This window comes from Ursus arctos, unplaced genomic scaffold, assembly GCF_023065955.2.
Source record: "Ursus arctos isolate Adak ecotype North America unplaced genomic scaffold, UrsArc2.0 scaffold_18, whole genome shotgun sequence".
NCBI classification, from domain to species: Eukaryota; Metazoa; Chordata; class Mammalia; order Carnivora; family Ursidae; genus Ursus; species Ursus arctos.
In genome coordinates, this window is record NW_026622852.1 from 31,913,767 (window position 1) to 31,937,525 (window position 23,759).

Sequence of the window (23,759 nt, forward strand, 5' to 3'; positions counted from 1 at the left end):
AAAGAAAAGGAAAAAAGTAACCTTCAAGAGGATAATTATAAATATCGTGGGCTTCTCATTTCTGCTACATTAAATGCTTAAAGACAATAAAGTAAATTTATTTGGGAATTTTATGCCTTGTTAATCTGTCTTTTACTTGTAAGAAAAATGACAAAGCCATGCTGAAACACATAATGGTGTAGAAAATATGCCATTCATATGCCCCAACTAAATAGCAGCTGTTTTCTTCTTCCAGGAATCGATGCTAAGGAAATAATCCATAAGGTAGACAAAAAGTCTATGAAAAAAGATCTTTAGTGTGGAAAATTTTATGACAAAAATTGTAAAAACCTTAAGTATCACCATCCTAGGCATATCCCAAATCTTAGGGTAATAAGCAGTTAATAAAATAATAGTGGCAATGGGTTTCCCATGACATGGGGAAACACTAGCAATGCCGTATCAAATGAAAGACTCTGAATAGAAACTCTCCATGTTTAAAGAAAAAGTCTTATGTAACAAACACTAGGAGAAATACTTCAGCAAATTAACAGCAGGTTTAAGAGAGTTTTTCTAGGCTTTCGTATTTTCCTGATTTTATAATTAGAAGAAAGTCAACAAAACAGGTAGAGAAATATGATTTGTTTGAAGTTTGTGGAGACATAAGCATGACCTAACGGGAGTGAGAGCAAAGCAGAATTCAAAATTGACTGTACATTTATCATTTCAGAAGTGCATTCATTCATTCCTTAAATAACTATTTAAGTGACTACAATGTGCAAAGGACTTTAATAGGTCCTTGGATTGTAATGGCAAGTAAAACAGGAAACAGTGACCTCACAGAGATAAAAATGCATACAAGAGGATAAAAATCAGAAGGAAATAGATGTGAAGGTGATGAAATTGTTAGTCTTTTTTTTTTTTTTAAGATTTTATTTATTTATTTTGACAGAGAGAGACAGCCAGCGAGAGAGGGAACACAAGCAGGGGGAGTGGGAGAGGAAGAAGCAGGCTTCCAGAGGAGGAGCCTGATGTGGGGCTCGATCCCAGAACGCTGGGATCACGCCCTGAGCCGAAGGCAGACGCTTAACGACTGAGCCATCCAGGCGCCCAGAACTTGTTAGTCTTTTTTAAAAAAAGACTTATTCATTTATGAGAGAGAGAGAGAGAGAGAGGGAGCAGAAGGGCAGAAGGAGAGGGAGAGAAGCAGACTCCCGCTGAGCACAAAGCCCCATGTGGGGCTCGATCTCACAACCCTGAGATCATGACCTGAGCCGAAATCAAGAATCAGATAACCAACTTAGCCGCCCAGGTGCCCCAAAGTTATTAGTCTTTAAAACTGTAAATACATTTTTAAACATCACCATTAGATTGTTTTTATATAAAAGTATTTTAAAACTTGTTATTTTTTTAAGTCAATGAATAACAGTGCTATAAAGTGAAGGTAACCTTCCTAGACCAGAGTATTGTCAGCTTTTCCAAAATTACCCAGAATTCTTCAGACCGTTTGTTTAGTGACTTCCTTTGCACAGGATTTAGAATCCCTGAACTCATGGTAGAGGAAAGAAACCCAATGATGAGATTCAAGGACATTTCTGTATTCTGAAATGACATTCTTATGAGGGACTCAAATCACTTTGTCATCACTACCTTGTTACTGATCTCATTATAGAAGTATTAACAGCTTTCTTGAAAACAAAAACAAGAATATCAAGGGAATTTGTCAGCTTTTTGCCATGAGCTTACTTCTCTTCAGTGTTTGTTGAATTTTAATGTGAGGGAAGAGAGGCTTAAGGAAAGGGGAAATAAGAGTAGCAGCATTTTTTAAAAAAATTGAGTGCCTCCTACATGTCAGATGCTCCTGCTAACCCATTTGATACAGTCTACTTGATCAATACTTCAAACACCACGAGTAGCTATCATTATCTCATTATCTCTATTTTATGAGTAAGATTTCTAAGAGTTCATTTACGAGCACACCTGGAATTGATTACGTTCATTATCTTCTAGTGCCTTTTTTTCCTCTTGTTCTCTTACTTTCAAATGAGGGTGGCCACCTGTCCTTTACAATATGTACTTTTTTTCGTTCTTTCTCGCTGCACCTTAAAGCTACGGTACTTACGGTGACGGGCCTGTGTCACCTCCAATAGCTTAGCCAGTCACTGAGGCATTTCTGGTTAATACTTGCCTATGACAAATGCCTTGACACTTCCCAGTCCAGAAGTGTCAAACTGGTGACCCCCCAGCCCTAGCGAGCCTGCAGATGGTATTTTAAAATGTACGTTACTTAATTTGATGGGGGAATCCTTTCACTCTGTGTGTGTGTATCACGTCATCATGTTGTATGCTTTCAATACCTTACAGTTTTATTTCTCAACTACACCTCAATAAAGCCAAAAAAAAAAAAAAAAAAGTGAGTTCCTTGTCAACATTTACGGAAATGTTTATGTTTTTAAAAAGATCTCTAGCTTGGCTTCCTTTGAAAATTCAAAGTATCTGGCAACATCCCCTGGGTGAGCAGCTGGTTGCAGCTGACTGGTGGGCTGGCTGCCTCCTTTGCAAAGGTCAGGCACTCTTCAGCTGCCTACAGTTTTTACTACTCCCTGCTGTATTACCTGGGACCGTTTTTCACATTTCCATTACCTTCCTGGCCCCTATAAGGCATCTGAGTTTGAAACCTCTGCCCTACGTCATTGATCTCAAACTGTACTGTGTGTATATGAATCGCCTGCGGGAGTTTCTTTAAAAAAAAAAAAAGAAAGAAAGAAAAAAGCATATATGAGGCCATAGCATATAATTTAGTAGAACTCAGTGAGGTCGAGAGGATCGTGCGCTTTACACATGACCTCAGGCCTTTTTTTTCAGGTGATGCCTGGTCACAGTTTGAAAATCACATTAGGGGAGACTCTTAGGAAAATGTGATCCCAGAATGTGATACTCCGGATCACCTGTGGACACAATCACCTGTGAGGTTGTTTGTTTTTAGACAGATTTCTGTGCTCCAGTCCCAGGGGTTCTGATCTGATAAGTCTGGGAATCATACTTTGAAAAGTTATCCATGTGTTGCTAACACACAGATGGCCACTGCTCCAGAGGTCTGAAAGCCTAAGGAATTATACTTAATGGAAGACAAGGAGCCAGGAATAGATCTGGTTAGTCTTGGCCAGATCTGAACTCTTGTCTCATTTCCTGATTATTCTGTTTGACAAGGGATGACAGGATAAAACACAATTCCAAGCTTTTTCTCTTCTTAACTGGTGATTAGTCCAGTAACTTTACTTTTCATCCACTCTGACTTTAATTTTACATGTCGAGAGTCTTTGGCTGTACAATATAGTGAAATTGGCTGAAGGGGGATTAAAATTCGGGAAAGCAGGGGCTTAAAGATCTGAGAACAGTGTCACTTTTCTGTCACTTGTGGTCTCCAGGAAATTGAAAACCGATTTGTAGACAATGAAGGATATATAAAAATCTTAAAAGGGTAGCAGAAACAGGTTTTCTACTTCTTACAAAATCAATTTCCTCAAGGCCTGACTCTACCAGCTTTGTTCTACATAACAGTAAATTCTGGGTGGTCATGAACTCTACCCACCAGACTGCATAAGGATCCTTTATCCTAAGGTGGTACACTTTCTTGGGTTCACACGACCCCACCTGAGCAGTCAGTGGGTTTTCCAAAGGTGTTATGCTTAGTTCTGTTACACCGGGAGGGATGGAAATGGACCATTCGTTCAGTTTAAACAATAGTCACTGAGCATCTATTATAAGCCATGCACCGTGCTAAGAGCTTAGGGTTTAATTTAGTGGAGGAGAGAGTCACGCAAGTAAATAAATAATTAGCACTCCTGTCCAATAGATCTAGTAAAGAAGACAAGTAGAAAAGTCACACAGAGGTGTAAGTGGTTGACTGTGGCAGGAGGGGATGGGCGGTGAACTGTGCATTTGAGCACAGGTCTGAAGGTGAAACAGTTCCAGGCAGACACAAGGGGAAAGAGCATTCCAAGCCGTGAGAACAGCCCGTGCCAAGGCGTGGAGCATCGTGCATTTCGGCATGGCTGGGCGGAGTGCAAGGGCTGAGGGTTAGTATCAGGAAGAAATGAGAAGAGCGAAGCAAGGCTCAGATAGTGAAGGGTCCTGACGGCCATACTAAGGCTGCTTAGAATTCAACCTACAGGCTAGAGGCCGGCAGAGGGGAGGTGGTTCAGGAGAGAATCTTGGGTTTATCAGGGACTTGACATTGAGTAACACTGAATCACACCATGAGAAAGTTAATCCCTTTTCAATTAGTGTTTAATCCTTCTGCTACATCTAGGAGAAAGCCTCCATTTGGTGTCAGTATGCCTTTAACACTTCAGTCACACTTAAAATGTTCCGGTTTAAAAGAAGGGCTCAGGCAAGGCTACCAAGCTAGAATGATTTTGTTTTCATGGTGGACTTATTTCATGGTGTACCTTTTTCTATTTATGGCAAGGGGGAGCTGGTTCTTCACTGATGTCACTATAAAAAGATTATTTAAGTAAAACGCTAATTTAAAAAATTAGTGGTGATAGGCGATGCCAAGATACGGCGAAACTTACGAAGGCAGTATAGACGTGCCTGAACCGGGCAATAATGCTGCTGTTGTTTTGGGGGAGGAGAGGGGTTAAGGCGGCCAGTGAACTGCTTCTCTTTCTGACAGCAGCTTGGAGACTGTTACGGAAGAGCCACGAACGGAGGCAAAGAAGTCAGCTAGCAGGACAATCAAGTACTGGAGGCATGAATGGTGTGGCCAAGGTTAAGTCTGTTGGTTTATTCCAGATCTTTCCCTGTGCTGCTTTGCACATCCTGGCCTGGGAGGGGGGTGAATCCTGAAGTCATTCTGAAAGGTGGAAATGGAAAGATTTTTAAGTGGTTGTTGCCCAGCAAGCGTTAAAGGCAGACTTGGAATGAACGTTGGAATGAGATTTGATTATTTTCCAGGATCCCAGTCCATTATAAAAAATTATTTAGAAACTGATGAAATCTTAACTCTGAACTAACATGTTTTTTACGGACATAACTGGGCAATCTGAGCTTTCATATTTGATTTCCAAAGTGTCTCTCATTCTAACCTGCGTCCTGGCTGTAGCTTTCCTATCCCATCAGTGCCTCAAAGCCCCTTTCTCTGCTCGTCAGGCTTAGGACGGAGTACCTGACTCTAGGGGCATCCAGGAGAAGCACTTTTCACATCTCTGGAAAGTCTGAAACTGCCTGCTCTCCTTTCCTCCCCTCCCAGCTGCTGCTGACCATTTTGGAGTTACAGTCTGACCATTCTGCTTCAGTGCAGGAGGACAGGACAAGGGTGGGCTATTCCCACCACCAAATTAGTACTGGGGAAGGTAAGTCCTGGCTTTCCAAAAGTGGAACTAGAAGTGTTTACCTGACAAAAAGATGCTTCAATAAGAATGCTTCTTGGGGCACCTAGGGTGCTCAGTCAGTTAAGCATCTGCCTTCAGCTTAGGTCATGATCCCAGGGTCCTGGGATGGAGCCGCACATCGGGCTCCTTGCTCAGTGGGCAGCCTGCTTCTCCCTCTCCCTGCAGCTCCCCCTGCTTGTGTGCTCGCCCTCTCTTTCAAATAAATAAATAAATAAACAAACAAACAAAAGAATGTTTCTCATCTGTTTTTTTTTAAGATTTATTTATTTATTTATTTATTTATTTATTTTAGAGAGAGAGAATCTCAAGCAGACTTCCCACTGAGCAGGGAGCCCGATGCGGGGCTTGATCTCATGACCCTGAAATCATGACCTGAGCAGAAATCAAGAGTTGGACACTTAACCTACTGAACCACCCAAGCACCCCTCGTCTGTTTCTTAAAGCTGAATTTACAAAGTGTTTTTATGTATCTTACCTTCCTAAAACCCATATCGATTCTTTAAAATGGCACAATAAGTACTCCACCAATACCTTAATGAGTGACTATTTATAATTTGTAACAGAAAAAACTGAGACTCAGAGCAGGTTTCCAAGACTGTACAGATGACTCTGGAATTATAATCGAAAGCCAGGTCTTCTGGTTTTCCTCCTCACTCCATATCCCCTTGGTCTCAAACAGAAAGAGCCTGTAACAGGTCGTGTTTAGTGTCTATAGAACTATTACCAGAATTCTGTCGTATCATGGGCCAAACAGGATTTTGAGGCCTGGCCTGAGGTCTTAACAGCCACAGATAACATTGTTTCAATGGAAAAATCAATTCTGAATAGGAGCTTAATTCATCGGCAAATCATAACTCAGGTGTATATCTGTCTTTCTATATAGATATATAATAGAGAAATGCTTTTTAATAAAATAACATCTATTGATTTTTTTAAAAAATCACACACACACACACACACACACACACACACATTTCTATTCCTAGAGATCTTATGCTTTCTGGACACTTGTATCTCCGAAGAGTGTCATGAACTGGAAAGAGTTATTTGCACATGTTTGTGAAAGGTCTTGAGGACCAGGTTCTGTAAGTTTGCTAATTATTAACCTGTGTTTCTCTCCTTCAGGGTAGGCACATCAGAATCTTGAGAGTGGGGGATGGAAGGCTTTTTTGAACTATACTCACAAAACTTGGAGAATCTGATACATTCTCTTAAGCATGGTGTACCCTGCTCCAATTCTGGGAATTATTCTTGTAGTGAATCATTGTTATTAAGGTATGTTTCATCCCTCAGGGGTGTTGGGGCATGGAAGATGAATGATAATACTGCCAGAGCAAAATGGCTTTTGAGCAGGGAGGTGGCATGAAGCTTAGTGCGTTATACTTGCTAAGTGTTTGCTGAATAAAAAATGAAGAGTGAATAAATGAATGAAAGTTACTTTGCTTTCAGAAGATTTATCTAGCAGCAGGGTGCAGAATGGTTTGGAAGAAAGAAAGAAGATCTATAGAGGCTATTCAAAGAGTATTGGCAGGAGAAGCTAATGTCTTGTGAAAAGAAGGAAGGATGAAGAGGGAAATATACTAAGGAAGGCCACAGAATCGGATGAGAAGAAAAGAGAGAGGTCCAAGATGACATGAGAATTCTTGTTACAGGTGAGACGGGATGCCACTTTGGGGTATCTTTAAATATTTTGAGTATAAGGTGAGTATGAGAGATACAACTGGGAATTCCAGTTAGAAACTCCTGGTTTTTTTTTTTTTTTTTTTTTTAAAGATTTTATTTATTTATTTGACAGAGAGAGAGACAGCCAATGAGAGAGGGAACACAAGCAGGGGGAGTGGGAGAGGAAGAAGCAGGCTCATAGCAGAGGAGCCTGATGTGGGGCTCGATCCCAGGACTCCGGGATCACGCCCTGAGCCAGAGGCAGACGCTTAACGACTGAGCCACCCAGGCGCCCCTGAAACTCCTGGTTTTGCCATTGGCCAGGAAACAGATTCAGGAGTCTACACCTTGGGAAATACCCCTATGTAGGAGGATACTAGATCTGGTTACTGCCTCACTACTTATACCTTCTTTGAAAATGTGCCCGCTGACAAACGTTATAATGGCTAGTACCTTGGGATAGTCCATTTATTCATTTGTTCAACAAATATTAATTGCTATGCTCATTCCTACCTCAGGGGTTTTGTACTGTTGTTCTCTCTGCCTGTAATGCTCTTCTTCCCTTAGACATTCGCATGGTTCACTTCTTCCTTCCGTCTCTGCTTAGGTGTCACCTTTTCTGGCAGGCCTCAGTGACTAATCACAGTCATTCTCTAATCCCTGACCCTGCTTCATTTTTCTCCATTGCACTTGCCTCCACTTAAAAATATTATACTTGTGCTTGTAGATCTCATTGTCTATCTCCCTTGCTGGAATTAAATTCTTTGAGAGCAGGAGTTTTGCTGTTTTATTTACTGCTGCATTCTAAAGCTTCTATTGCATGCTTAACTCAAAAATCTGGCCATTGCTGGGGTGCCTGGGGGGCTCAGTCGTTAAGCGTCTGCCTTCGGCTCAGGGCGTGATCCCGGCGTTATGTGTTCAAGCCCCACATCAGGCTCCTCCACTATGAGCCTGCTTCTTCCTCTCCCACTCCCCCTGCTTGTGTTCCCTCTCTCGCTGGCTGTCTCTCTCTCTGTCAAATAAATAAATAAAATCTTAAAAAAAAAAATCTGGCCATCGCTAATCGGACTAAGGGAGGACATACAACAGGAGATGGAGGGGGAAGCCATCCTTGTGCTGGGAGCCCCTTAGATAGCTGCAGAATGTGAACTAAGAGACATTAAAACACACAGATGATTAGAATTGAAAGTCCTACCAAGTTCAGGCTACATCCTGTCCCGGTAAATGAGAACCACAGCCATGCAGGAGTTACGGCAGGGAGGAGGAAGAAGCTGGTATCCAGAGAGAAAGATGGAGCAGATGTGAAGTGAGGAGCTGAGAGAAGAGCTTTTGGGCCCCAGAGCAAGGGAAGGGAGGTGCTGCCCGAGCACTTTCCAACAGTGCAGGCCAGCTATACCTCCTGCAAATCCACTCCGGTCAGGTTCCCACAGTTTCCGGCACAAACCCTTCACTCTTGAGCTCCTTGGAGTGAGTTTCTGCTCCTTACAGCTGCTTGCCCTCCGACAGCAATAGAAATACCTGACGGAACTTTCAATAAAGACAGAGAATGCTGTATACCCACGCTGTCCAATTTAGTAGACAGTCCCACATGAGGCCACTGAGCACTGAGAACACCTGAGAAACTGACTTTAAAATTTTACATCATTTTAATTAAAACTTCAGTGTTCATACAGGGCCAGCAGCTATCATACAGGACAGCATAGCTCTAGGATTATTACCACAAGAAGCACAATCCGTAAAAGATGATGAAAGAGCTGAAAAAAAAAAAAAAAAACAAAACCAAAATGACCATGATGATGTCCCAGAACTCAAGCAGAGGACATTCCACAGCACCAAAAACTAAAGAATGCTCAGGAGGACGAGTAAGGAAAAGTCCCATTAGTTAAAGTATTACTGATTTTTTTCATGGGAAATACGTGGATTCAAACAACAGGGTTTTGTTTTTTTTTTTAATCTATTCAAGGGCAAATTATCCAGCCATTAAAATAATGAAAAAATATTAACGACATGGGAAGATGTTTATAATATACAAGTTAAAAATCATAAAATAGCATGGTTCCCGATTTTATAATATCTACATATGTCTAGATCTCCAGGTTGTGGGTTTAGGGGTGATTTTTATCTTACTCTTTGGCTTTTTTTTATTATTCAAATTATCCACAAAGAACACACATTTTCAATAATTAGAAATAAAGGAGCAAAGGATATGCTTAACACAACAAAACGGCTACATCTTTTCAGGTTGCATTACAAACCGAAGTGATAGTAAATACTGCAATAATTAGCCACTCTGTCTTGCTGAAGTTAGTAAGAGTCATTCACATTTGCCTCCCCTCCCTTCGAGACATACACTTTCAGGTATCTTTAAGGTTTATAACTGCAATTATAGATATGGTGGCCAAATGGCAGAGACTGTTGGGTCTTCTTAGAAGGCAGAAGAAGGTCTTTTCTGTGATGGAGTAACCTAGATTTCCCACAGTCAAAAGACTGGGATATGGACTAAAAGCTGTTTGGAATCCTTCTGCCTTCTCAGACTGGATTTCTAGAATGCTTTAACTTAAAGCTGTATTTTAGGGACCACTAGATGGCTCTCTGTGCCCGGGACCAGGTGAAGGCACAGGGGATTAACTCAGGCATGGGCTTATCACTCATTTTCAGGTATACACTGAAGCATTTCCTTCTGAGTGTAACACAGCGTGTGAGGTGACTCAAGCTAATTCCTTGTATAGCATCAAAACAATAACAGCTCTCTATCTGAACCTATTAAATTCACAATATACAGAAGCAAATTCTTTGTTTAATGGAATCCCTGTTTAAGTCCCTCTGGCTGGGACTGAACAAACAGAATTCTGCAATCTGCCAGACTGTGCTTCTGTTAGATGAAGACATGCTGAGCATCTCACTTTGCTTATGGAAATAAAAAATTTTTTATTTTTAATCTGGAGAGTATTAACCCAACTTTTGTTTGGCTTGGCTTTGAGTTGAGGCTTTCGGTACAAAAAAACACCAATAGATTGTATGCCGGTTTTGCAGCCATCAAAGTGCTTGACACTGAAAATTCTGCTAATGACCACCCCTAACCGAGAAGAGAGCAGTGACGACCCATTTCCAAGCCATTCTTAGAGATGTACTGAAAGATCCAGACTGAGCCACTGTTTGGAACTATACAGACTCAGCTACTTGCAGAATGTTGAAAATATAAAGCTAGATTGAAAATACAAAGGAACACATCACTTTTTAATATAGAAATACCATCAACTCAGAGGGCTGAAGTTTCAAAAAGCCCTGTCAACTCCTAGTTTTTAGAAAATTAAAGAAAAAAAAAAGATTTTCTTCTCTCCTGTCCTTTGACATCAACGCCTAGTTGGACTGACAGTAGGGCTTTCTTTAATTGTACCCAATGGTTTCTAAAAATTTTAAACCATTAGCCTTGAGAGAATAAAATATATCAAAATGTTACTCAAGGTTATCTGTGGACACCCATGGGGAGTAGTGCATATATATGCATTACTTTTATAATCAGAACAACATGCATGTAAAAAGTCCCTCAAAGTTGTATGTATCAAACAGTTTTGATATAGTCAGCATTCAATAAAACATAGTTTGCCTTATGGGTATCCTTTTTCTGTAAACCTCAGTATTTAATTGTGCTATTGTCTCTAAACTTTTGAGCCAACATATGCCACAAGTCAGTTACATTATACAGATAAAGCCTCTATGAAACATGGAAAACTTCTGAACCTTCAATCCATGTCAAACTAGACTCTGCCCTAACAACTTCATTTCCCCCAAGAAGTCTAAAATATCAACTGGCTCATGGTTCTACTGTTCCTTAAGTTTAATTCCTGGGAGGTGCCTATGAGAAATTAGGGTAGTAGATAAGGCAAGAATTATGAGTTCCGCACACTAACGAGTAGAACTAGAACATTATTTTTTTACCTCTGACGTAACTGATCCAAAGAGCCAATCATTCAGAACCAATACAAAGGGGCAACTAGTTGAAACTGGACCTCAAAGTTCACTTTTTTGCTAACCAACTTTACATACACCTAGGCTGAGGGAGCACGTCAGTGAAATCAAACTCCAAGTGGGGTTTCAAAACAGCAGTTTTCTTTGTTTTTCTTAGGGTTGGTCCAAGGGAACTGGATCTCCTAAGCCTGACTATCTATGCATCTTGAAAATGCATATACAGGGGTGCCTCGCTGGCTCAGTCAGTTGAGCATTGGACTCTGGGTTTCAACTCAGATCGTGATCTCAGGAGTCCTAAGATCGGAGGCCTGAGGCCAGCTCCCTGCTCAGCAGAAGTCTGCTTGAGATTCTCTCCCTTTCCCTCTGCCCCTCTCCACCCCCTCATGCTCTCTCTCTCTCTGGAATAAATAAATTTTGAAAGAAAAAAAGGAAGGAAGGAAGGAAGGAAGGAAGGAAGGAAGGAAGGAAGGAAGGAAGGAAGGAAAAGAAAGAAAGAAAGAAAGAAAGAAAGAAGAAAGAAAGAAAGAAAGAAAGAGAAAAGAAAGAAAGAAAGAAAAAGAAAGAAAGAAAGAAAGAAAGAGAAAGAAAAAAGGAAATACATATAGAATTACTCTAGAGAGCAGCCCAGAATATTTGAGTTCTTATTCTGATAATTTTAGTTTTTATTAATCTTGCCATGTCAACACTTTATATCAAAAGAATGATTATTATCATAATAAGAACACACAGTGCTCTAGGTGCTGTGCTTAGAACTTTGCATACATGGTGTCATCCTCACAACTTTAGAAGAGAGTCATATTTTATGGATCAAGAAATTGAGGCATATTTCCCAAGGCAAGATGTCTAAAAGTTGTAAAGCTAAAACTCAAACATAGGTCTGTACTTCTCAAAAACCTCTTCTCTTAATTCCTACTTTGTATTTCTTTCATTTAATGTTCCTATTGTCTCATTTGCAAAATAAAGGCAATAAATACTATTTGTCTTCCTCACCTTAAGAAGTAGTTGTGAGGATAAAATGAAAAACTGATGTGAAAGGACTTTGATAAATCTAAACATACTCTACAATTTAATTTTTCCTAAAATCTATATTTTCATATTGAAGTATCAAAAGCATTGGTGAGGAAATGTAAAGGTAACTTATCTTTTTTTCTTAATATTTTTAATCATATAGTTAATACATACTTATTTTTTTTTAATAAGCATGGATAGGAAAAAAATGGACTTGTATTACCATTTTTGTAAATAAAATTCTAGACTTCAAAGTTTCCAGGATCAAGGTCATATTCTATATACATTATATAATTTTTTTTCTCTCTGTGTCAATATATTTTCATTTGAATGGGTATATAGAACTCCACTGTAAAGATATATCATGATTCATTTAAGTCAATTCCCACTATTGGTTATTTAGTATGAAATACACTTTTAGGGGCGCCTGGGTGGCACAGCGGTTAAGCCTCTGCCTTCGGCTCAGGGCGTGATCCCGGAGTTCTGGGATCGAGCCCCACGTCAGGCTCTTCCTCTATGAGCCTGCTTCTTCCTCTCCCACTCCCCCTGCTTGTGTTCCCTCTCTCGCTGGCTGTCTCTCTCTCTGTCGAATAAATAAATAAAATCTTAAAAAAAAAAAAAAAAAAAGAAATACACTTTTAACAACCAAACTTGAAGTAGATCTCTCTCTCTTTTATCCTCTTTTCTGAGTTAATTCAAAAGCAGTGATGGATCCAATCTGTTCTTGGATTGTAGGCTAACAAAAGCACTGAATTTAGAAGGAGCTATTAGTCTGTTTTTCTTCTTGGCGACTTTGCACTTCTTACAGTGTATAGCTCCTCTAGTACTCCATATGATGTATACATTGTTTTGTGACTCACACGACTGTTATGAGGATTCTGTGAGCACATTTGTGGAGAAGACTTGAAAAGCATAAATGCTACAAAAATATATATGATTGAGTTTTTCCCTAAATCTATGACTCAAATCAAGAACAATGGGGCATGATTCAGCCTGACTTAAAAAAGAAGTCATCCTGTTTAATTCTTTACCACTTGCATCCTCGAAGGCTCATCTCTACCAGGGGACCATCCCTGGCCATCAGATACTCGCCTTTCAGTGTCAGTATTTACTCCAACTGACACAGTACGAATCCACGTCTGTATGATCAGCCTGCTCCCTCAATGCAGGAGATCACAGTGTTCCCTGAAAATGACTGAGTCTTATACCTTCAGAAGGACAACTGAAAATCTGGCTAGGATGTTAGGTTGGGTTAAGGGAAGGGATGGGGCGAGAGCAAGGACAGGCGGCTGGCTTACTCCTAGTTCACCTTTACCCCATTGCTCTTTTCTCCCACTATCCCACAAAGAAAAGATCTGAGAAAGACAAATGAGTGGCTTAAAGATTCCCATTAGTTATTCATGCATTCACTCAAAAAGCAATGTGGCAGATGCTGAGATGTTCTTTCTTCCTTCTTGCCTCGTTTTATAGATTGAGCGTCACATTTCTGGTGTTGTACACTTCCTCTATTTTCTGTGTATGTGAGTGGCAGTAGCTAGAGTCAGCAGGACAAGAGACAACGAGATTCTCATCTCTACATTTCGTGATGTCACCAAAATGAACAATACCTTGCTATGAGAGCCCCCCATAATTGTCTAGGGCAGTGGTACTCAAAGTAGCTTGTCCGCAAACTCTTTGTTATCTGTCCGTGATGAGACAAGGCACTTGTGTGAGTATGAATCAACACACTGCTTTTTTCTTCAAGAAAAACTTGCTGTGAAAATAGTATCAGATGAGCCAGGAGGAGAGGCCATGCTCTCATGAACAATCTATTATTGTTAAGTTTGCTGATAGGAAAAACTTACAACCAACGTGAGAAACCAACATTTCTGAAAAACCTTGGGCATCTTATTGAGGCTTCGATGGCAATACCTAAGGCTCTAGAAACTGTGGTGGATGTGTCATAGGTAAAAATTTGCCATCGGTATAGAAATAGTACCTATGGCACGTCTTCTATTTTGGGGCAAGTGTGCAACGTACTTAGGAGTCTCGTTCTTTTTTTTTTTTTTTTTTCTTTTTGGGGGAGGGCTAAACCAACTTTTCTTTTTCTAAAGAGAAAGAAAATGAGGGAGAAGAGAGTAAGGTGGAGGATGAAGACATGTTACGCTGTGAATCACGTCCCAATTCAATTGGTAACTACTAATGAGAATTAGTGAAAAATTAGGACTTGGATGATTCTTATCAGACCAACACTTCTCTACTAGTTTGACTAACGCTATAAATTTTCCCAAAGTACACCGTTTTCTTATTTGATTCACAAAACAACTCTGTCAGATTGGTAAGTACCTTCTTTTTACTGATAAGCATAGATGTTCAGAGACAGAGGCACTCTCCCGAGATTACATGGCCAGTAAGAGGCAGAGGAAGGCTAAGAGTCTTCTGATTGTTATTTAATATACCTTCCATTATATTGTGCCTTTTAACCACCGTGACTGGAATTTCACTGGAGGTATTCATGAAATAAAGTCTAATGGCACAAAATTCAGGGTGGATTCTGTAACACCAAAAGATAAAACATTAAGGAATTAAACAATGAAACTGGTCTTCAGATGATGCAAATACTTAGTTCAGTTGATTCAATCATAAATTAACTCCAAGATGGAAGAGTCAAAGAAGGTCAAGACCAAATACTCTCTATGACTATACTGTGGTAGGCACAAGAAAAGTGGGTGAGACAGATTAACTGCTCAGTGAATGTATCTGCTAATCTCTTCTGATCTATTTATCTGGAAAAAAATTTGAGTATTGCAAAAAAAAAATTCCCAAATTAAAAATAAAAACTTCCAAATTAATCCCAAGTCTCTGTACCTCAAGAGGAGTCTGTAAAAGATCACTTCTAAGAAAAGTTTTGTATCACTTGACATTTAATTTGAAATCATTTATCTTCAAGTCGGCAACAATTAGGTGCTACTATCAGCCATTCATCATGAATTACAGAAGAATATATTTCCCCCAGAGGACGGAAAGCAGTGCTTTGCGTGGAGCAAGGTAAGGAAAACCAATATAGTTGAGAGCAGATCTTTTAAAAATAAATGTCCTTTACTTGTCGCCTAACGACGTACCTAAGACATATACAGTAGTCCCCCTTAACCATGGGGGATATATTCCAAGACCCCCAGTGAATGCCTGAAACCATGACTAGTACCTATACTATAAATACTGTGTTTTTTTCCTATACATCTATACCTATGATAAAGTTTAATTCATAAATTAGGCACAGTAAGAGATTAACAACAATAACAGAATAAAACAATTATAACAATACACTGTAATAAAAATTATGTGAATATGGTCTCTCTCTCAAAATATTGTATTGCACTCACCTTCCTCTTGTGATGATGTGAGATGATAAAATGTCTATGTGAGAAGATGAAGTGAGGAGAAAGACGTGGGCACTACGATACAGCGGGAAGCTACTATTGACCTTTTGACGCTACGTGAGGGGAGGAGAGATCATCTGCTTCCGGACCACAATTGACAGTGGAAAGCAAAACCTTGCCTAAAGGGGCACAACTGGCATCCCAACTTCTGAAACTCCGCATGATACCACTTTGCTTTCATAAAAGTGAAAATCCCCTTCTGAATTTTTTCCATTCAGGAAAACGTGCTAATGTAGGTCTTTCCTCAAAGTGTGTTACAAGAACTTTTGGCAAGCAGGAATACTCTTCACTTTATGCCACTCTGGCTTACAAGAGGTTTCATAGGAATGCTTTATTTGCAGATAGTGAGGGAAACCTGTACCTCGATGGTATTATTGTTCTGGTCCCTGTATCATACCGAAGTGGCACTGTGCTAGCCAAACTCTTAAATAGGCTTCAGTACTTCGCACTGTGTTGTCAGAGAAAAGGAACCATCTAAAACACCTATATTTCCACGGGAATAAACATTAATTAGCATATATGGCTCATGGGACAGGCAAACTGTGGTTGGCATGTTCAACTGGAGTTGAAAATAGTAATAGTCACTTTTTGTTTTTTATTTTTTTAATATTTATTTATTTATTTGAGAGAGAAAGAGAGTGTGTGTGTGCGTGCAGGAGCAGGGGGAGGGGCAGAAGGAGAGGGAGGAGGAGAGAAGCAAACTCCCCATTGAGTGGGGAGCCCACCTGGGTCTCAACCTCAGGACCCTGAGATCATGACCTGAGCCTAAATCAAGAGTCTGCCGCTCAACTGACTGTGCCACCCAGAAGTCCTGAGTCAGTTTTTGATTGTATCAGTTTGGATCTAAGCCAATTATATTACTCCATTAACTCTGCCTAGTGGAACCAATATGGAATTAGCATGAGATACACATTTTAGAAAGAAAGCTGCATCTGTCACTAACTGAGCAGGTAAATTTCAAGGAGTTAACTTTGGAGAAACTATACCAAAACCCTAGAAGAAAAGGTAGTATGGGATGGAAGAGAAAGAAAGAACAATTATAAGAACTTAAAATAACTTAAATGTAACTAGATCCTTATGCAGCACCATTACTTGAAGGTCATGGGAACAGAATTTAGAACTAAGAAATTATTTTAATAAAATGAGTTAGTCTCAAGTAGAAGTTTGTGTGTATAGTAAAGTCAGATTTTTTTAGATGGAAACGTGATTTGATCCTATCCTATGTGCTAATGTTGTATGAAGCTTTTATTTACGTAGTGATAATACATATGGTTTCTAAAAGAGGTTAGTTTATTATCTTATGCATAATGGATTTCCCTGCTTGAACGAAGTTGGTTCCTCACAAGCTGATGATCTTACATGTTTGTTTCCAATAAATGCTTTAGTGAAATAAAACTATAATGCTTTCATCAGGGTTTTGAGCATTTCCGTGGTATCTCCTTTCACTCATGGCTGTGGCAGAATACTATCAAAACCACTATTTATTAATTAAAGGTTTCATATGAAGGAAATCAACAGCCTAAAAGAAAGTAAGAGAAAACACTGTTGTCACTACTGCTCCAAGCAATTTTGATTTGTCTGAATAAGAGACATAATTTTATTTACTTGGTTGTGTGGACAAGTCCACTTTCTTCTAACATCCTTTATTCAGGCACTGGCCCAATCAATGTATTAGGTCACTGGGAAGTAGAATCCAATGAGAACAGTGGCAATTAAATCAATTTTATTTAATGTATAAAATGACTCTGACATTCTTTTATATTTTGAAAATTGTCCTTTTTTGATTACATCAGGGTATAGGAGAAAGGTCTACTTTGTAGCAGAAGCAAGGGAAAGATCAGTTATTATTTTTGCTGAAAGCAGATTATGGTCATATCCTAAAATTACATATTATGGTGACTTGGCATTGAGTTGGGCATTCTTAATATAGAACATTATAGAATGACATCTAAATGATACACTAAAAGTAAGACAAGTTAGAGATGTTTGAATTTAAAATACAGAGATAAATGAAAGAGCATGTCAGTTGGACAAACGAGATCTGAGTTAATATAATAATCTCTCCCTTTCAAGAAGTGTGCCATGAAAATAACAGTGACAACAGTGATTTAAAATACATTTCTAAATTGAAGTACAGAAGAAAATGTGCTTGGCGGACTGTCCATTTTATTGTCAGCTTGTAAGTGTTTTCCCTGGAAGACTGTTCCCACAGTGGTCCTAAAGCTGTGAAGTTGCCTGATTCTAGAAACTGCTTCATGGTTTCTCAGGTCCCCTTGTTGTAATGTGCTGGATACTGCACAAATCCATCATGGAACACAATCTCCTTTCTAACTAAGGAACACTAATTTGGGGGAAATTCTTGCTGTTTAAGATCTGCCAAACAACCTACAAATGGAAAAGAGTCTGGAGACTGTGAACACTATTGGCAACCTATGAAGTATTAGGTAATACAGAAGCAAGGATGAGAAGCACGTGATGCTGACTCTTGCACTTCGTTCAATCTGATTCTGCATATATATTAATAATGATGCACCCTATGGATGCAATTTCATGTTTATAACACTTTGGCCATTGGCAGCATTGTGCACCTGTGTTTTCCCTGCCTTCCCATCTGCTGCCTACAGTCATTCAGATTCAGGTGACGGAAATGTTTTAGATAAAAGTTAATTAGCCTGCACTCTGCAGATCAAATCTCTATAGTTCAGCATTAAATAGCAATCTTCTGGGCAACTGCTGAAAGTAGCAGGTGCCCAGCCTTCCTAAGATTAAAAATGTAAGATTCATTTTTCTAGAAAAAGAAATCTTTAGTACTCTCTTGATATTTTATGCATAGATTCTATCAAACTTTTCACTTGTATTTGGCCTTACTCATTTTAGCTTTTATCTCTGTATATATATCAAAAGTGGAAGAAAAGAGATTAGAAATATTTTTTCCCAACTTAAGGGATAGTGAAATGATATGTAGAGTTAAAGATTCTTCAGTGTCTGGACACTTATTAGTACACTGACCAAAACTTTTCCTTAGTTCCTCAATGTTTAACATGGGGCCAACACCAATTACCTATTTGTTTCATAAATACTTTGTGCAAGGCTTGATGAAGCTTGATATTTTGATAAAAATAATGCACAAAATGCAGCAAACTCCTATTGCTGAAAGGACCCCGCCCTCTCTTTGAATATATTACTGTCAACGGTAGGTTCACAAATAGCTTCTTTTATTGAAAATACATTCAAGTTTTTTAACCTATAAGAAACGAAAGCATTAGATTCTTCTTTAGTCCTACATCATTGAGACAGAAACGGGCTGAACACAGCAACTGCCCAACAGCCAGTCTCTGAGCCCACATCACACAGAAAGAAGGTAGGTACCAAAAAACCAATCTCACATGAGTCCTCCCATCGGTTTTTACGCTACCGGATAATAATTGTAACGCATTTCAATGCCCAAGCGTAATTAACCGCCCTTCTTTACCTATTGCTTCCGTACTAGCTGCAGATTTCCTATTTACTCGTAGGAATTCAGAGGGCTGTTTTCTTCCGTACACCACCGCCCCAGCACACCTTCTAAAGAAGTCAGAGCAGATGCAGCTCTTCCCCGCCACAGGCTCAGTTCCTCTTGGGAGGGAAAGACTCTAGCATGGCCAGGGATCTGCCATCCCCACACCCCGCGCTCGTCTTTAGAAAATCCAGTGCTCTCCACGTTCCTGAACTTTGACTTCTACTTCCCTTCGGCATCCACTAGGTTTTCCCAGCTGGTCAAAACATGAGTATTTTTTCGCTTATTCTCCTCACTTCCCTTCTTCTATCTGCTACTTCTGCCTCTTATTTTATTTCCATCCGCACTTACACTGTCTTATTTTACTTTTACTGAGGTCCTTCAAGCAACCATCTATGGACATGGCCCGATCCTTAAACAATACCAAAGTTGTAAAGCCCCAAGTCCCTCTGGACTTCATCCTTCCCCTTTCTCTCCTCCTCCCCTCCATAAGGTCCCGGCCCCCAAGCGGCGCCCCACTCCTCTCACCTGACTCTCCCGCGGAAACTCCTGGCGCACGATGCTGATCACTGGAATGTGCAGGACGGAGCTGACCAAGTCGAGCTCCATCATTTCGCCTTGGCTCTGGGGGAAGGCGAGCAGCGCCGACACCCCTTGCACCACCACGGTGTGGCACACGCTCTGCAGAAAGGAGAAAGGGTCACTGCTCCAAGGAGAGCTTGGGGAGGAGAAGGGCAAGAGCGGCAGGTCGCCCAGGCCCGCCTCGATGGCCATCACTACTTCCAAAGACAGGTTGTAGGGCAGCAGACCTTCCACGCGGTTCAGGTTGTCCACGGCGAAGAGGAGGGCGTCCCGAGGCCACAGGGTCTCGGTCCCGGCACCCTCCCCGGGCTTCCGGGCGCGCGGCGGGCCCCGGCCATGCAGGGTGCTCCCCAACCAACGTGCGCCCGGCGACGGGGCCGGGGGTCGCCAAGTCCCTGGCTCGGGCTCATCCCGCTGGGCGCCTGCCCGGCTGCCGTCCGGAGCGCGGCTGGCGGCGCGGGGGGCCGTGGTCCAGGGCTGCAAGTGCACCGCGCCCACCCTCACCGCGTGCCCGATGCGCTTGAGGATCTGGCAGGGCTGCGGGTGCGAGGAGGAGCCGGGCACCCCGGCCAGCACCAGAGCGCAGGGCGGCGGCAGCAGCAGACAGACCCTGCTCAGCAGCCACCACAAACTCAGTCTCCTCATTACTGAGACCCGCAGGGAGAAAGCGCGCCCCCTCCTGCGCCCGGCTCTCCCCCCTGCAGCCGCTGCCTAAGGTCTCCGCCCCCAGGTCCCGCGGGCAGCTCACTCTGCGCGGCGAAGCGCTCCCAGGAGCCGAGGCGGTCTCCGGGCCATCCAAGTTGGAGCCTAGCGCGCCCTGGTCCCTCCGCCTCGCATCCTCTGCCCGCCCGGACCCTGCGCGGAGCCGGGCAGGCGGGCGGGCCGGAGCCGGTCACCCGCGGCTTGGGCGCCTGTTCCTTGCCCGTCCCATCTGCAGGGCGGCTCGGGCACTGCGTCCGGCCCCGCCTGGAGGCTGGGCTGGGAAGTAGCCGGAGTTCCTAGGGGGCAACGCGACCCAGGAGGCAACGCGCTCACTTGGATTCTTTTCTTTTCCTTTTCTGCCCAGGCGAGACCCACTTATTTCCTTGGGGTCGCGGAGGAGAAGGCGTTCACGCCCGGAGTGCGAAAAAGAAGCCAAATCCTCCTTGCTCCACCGTCGGCCACCCTCTGGCGGGGCCCCCCGGCACCGGCTTCATCTTTCTTCCTGTCTCGCTACTACTTCCTCTCTTCCTTGCTTCGCTCCTCTTTCCGCCCAGTCGCCGCCGCCGCCTGCTTCCTCGGAGGAGCGACGCGACTGGCCAGCAAAGGGTGGTTCTGCTCGGAGCGCAAAGTTCTCCCCGCCTCAGCCGGCGCCTCCCTGTTGCTGAGCCCTGGCGCCAGCCTGTCGCTTGGCTGCGCTAAACGCCCACTGATGGTGAGACTCCCGGGTGGCGCTTCCCGCGCCCCTGGAAAGTCCGTTCCCCTCAAAGGCGCCGGGGCTTGGTTTGCGAGATTTCGTGCGACCCGCGAGGGCGAGGACTCTGCGCCGCCGAGAATTCCGAATTCGGAGTTGTGCCTGAGGAATCTGAAATCCCGTGGCTCACTGGGATAGGCTCTAAGAAGCTGTGACTTTAACGAGCTTCTCTTCGATGTGTCTGTTGCTTTAAAGGTTTTTCTCGCTAAGGGCACCAAAGCCAGAATCATTTACACATTTAATCTCCTCAGCTTCCTTCTCTCGGGCACGTGGGCCTTTGCGGTTTTTAAGGATTCCCTGTGTTTTCAGATTCTCAGAAGTAAAAGTGAATTTGAAGCAATTATTTGATCAAGAAATTAAAGAGCTTCAAAATACTTTTGGAGTTTCAAGCACGATCAACAGCAGTTTCTAGTTTAGAGAGCCCTCCTGATCACTGTTTCTAGTAAGTTCTTTCATTTGTATGGTAATGCAGTGAAGTCAGTGGCTTACGATTTGGTCCCTTCCTCCGGGATCTGAATCTGAAATTAGAAGCAAAAGAGAGGGTTAAGGGCAGGCCTGTGGTTTCCACGCAGGCAGTAGATTTATTTTATGCCATGGTATCCTTTAGAAGGAGATTAGGAGACACATCCTTGGGGTACGCAAGACTGGGGACCTGCAGTTCTGAATTTCAGTACCACTTCAAGAGAACCACGACCTTGGCAATTTATTTCACCTGACCTTGCCCTTCTGTTTGGAGCTGCTAAATTGTTATGCAAATACAGCTAGCTTTCAGCTCTGGAGGGCTGTTTTGATTCATAAGCTGGAGTTTCCATCCTGCTTTAAATCCTTGGGATGAAGAGGCTCTCGCTAAATAAAACTCCCAAGAAGGTTGCAAAGTGAATCCTGTTTTCCTAAAAACAGACCTTTAAAGGCATCTCAGAGCAAAACTTCTCTGACAACCAAAACAGCTCCTGCAAGGCTGGGATGCCAGAAAGGAAAAGGAGTGAAAATCATAATGAAGGATGAACAGCAAGGGAAAGGGTCCCTCCTGAGACCCTAGAGAGCATCCCATGTATGGATGCTGGAAATTCTTGCTTGCTTCAGAGGATTCCACTGATAGGGCACTTGAGTAAGAAAAGTATAGAATTTCGTGGTCCTTGCATTGGGAATCTGTTAATTGTGTAGTAAGAAGACGTGCTTCTCCGTGTGCGTGTGTGCATTGAGGAGTGTGACATTGCAGATGATGACCATGCCCTAGAGTGGTTATCTTAGCACTTGGCATTACATACGTGTTCAAATCAGGTTCTCAAGAAAATGGATCGTAATGAAGATTGGATGGGTCCGTTGGTTAATTTGATCCTACATTCTTTAGGCCTCTCAAGTCCATGACCCCTTGAGGGAATCGCTGAACTGCTTATTCACAGGAGAGGGGCTGATTCCCAAGGTTCTGAGGGCCGTGCTCCACCAGTTCATGATAAAACCATAGCTAGATCTTGCAAATACTAAGTATTCAGAGTGACAAACAGCCCTTCCTTCCTGTGCTTCATTTTTTGTTTCTTTCCTGGGCTGATGATGATATACTGGCTCCCTTTCCGTTTTCTTTTGCTGCTTGGTTCTGTTTATCCATATCACTGTCATCTGAACGTCTCTGACATGATTCTTTTCTCTCCTTTCCTCACATGTCCCTTTCTCTTTTCCCTTCCTTCTTCTCCTCCTTTTTCATGCTTCAGTGGTCGTAATGTTAAGAGCTCTTTTAGATTCAGTCATCAGTTCAACAACCATTTATCAAGCTCCTACTCGGTGCCAGGCATTGCTGCAGAACTGTCCCAGGAATAGATGAAGAAACTCCAGATCAGAGAAGTTGAGGGGATTCCCCCCCCCCATAAACCACATATTTAAGGAGTGAACAAAATGCTGACATTGAGCTTATATTCTAGTGGGAGAGACGGACAATAAAGCACACGAAGAAGTAAATGTAGGATATGTTAGTTGATGCTAAGAATAAAAGTAAACCAGCAAAGAGGAAGCATTAGGAGGAGAGTGGGTTGTAATTTTAGATAGGGGAGCCAGGGTAACCCCCTCTGAGAAGATAACTTTTGAATGAAGGGTTAAAGGGAGGTGAGGGGGTGATTCATATAAACATTCAAGACAAGAATTTCCAAGTAGGGAAAACAACAAGTGCAAAGGCCCTGAGGCAGGGGTGTTTCTGGCATGTCTGAGGAATACTGAGGGGTCCAGGGGCACCTGGGTGGCTCAGTTGGTCAAGTGTCTGCCTTTGGCTCAGGTCATGATCTCAGGATCCTCTTGTCAGGCTCTCTGCTCAGCGACGAGTCTGCTTCTCACCCTCCGTCTCCCTCTGTGATCCCTCTTATTCTCTCTCTCTCTCTCAAAGAATTAAATAAAATCTTTAAAAAATAATAGTGAGGGATCTAGAGTTGCTGGAGCAAAATGCTCTAGGATAAGAGTGGTGACAGGTCAGGCCAGAGAAGCAATGAGGAGGTGGTGGATAATGTAAGCCAATGAATTTTGGCTTCTACTCTGAAGGGGGTGAGAAGGTATGGGGGCAGGTGTTCAGCAGAAGAGCAACAGGACGTATGTTTTAACAGGACTACTCTAGCTGCTCTATTGATAACAGATGAAAGGTAGGCAAGGGTAGGAGTCAGGAAACCAGATATGAGGCTGTTGGCAATAATCCATGTGAGAGAACATTGCTGTCAAATCATAAAACCACTTTATCAGATTAGTGTTAATTATTCCCATTCTATAGGATAGGAAATTGTATTTGAGAAAAGTTGAGTTATTTGCACAAAGTCATT

The 23,759-nt window shown here is 42.1% G+C and overlaps 1 protein-coding gene across 3 annotated transcripts in view; it reads right to left on the bottom strand.

Annotated features, from left to right (window-relative positions):
- GRIN3A (glutamate ionotropic receptor NMDA type subunit 3A) overlaps positions 1–21,027 on the bottom strand; it is a 147,347-nt gene extending 126,320 nt beyond the window's left edge. For 2 of the 3 annotated variants that reach the window (XM_026506108.4, XM_057313630.1), the window contains exon 1: positions 19,458–21,027. In XM_026506108.4, the coding sequence (XP_026361893.1) occupies positions 19,458–20,156 (699 nt within the window). In that variant the 5' untranslated portion in view covers positions 20,157–21,027. The remainder of the gene's footprint in view (positions 1–19,457) is intronic. The other variant, XM_026506109.4, reaches the window with a different exon arrangement.
- Positions 21,028–23,759: the final 2,732 nt, after the last annotated feature.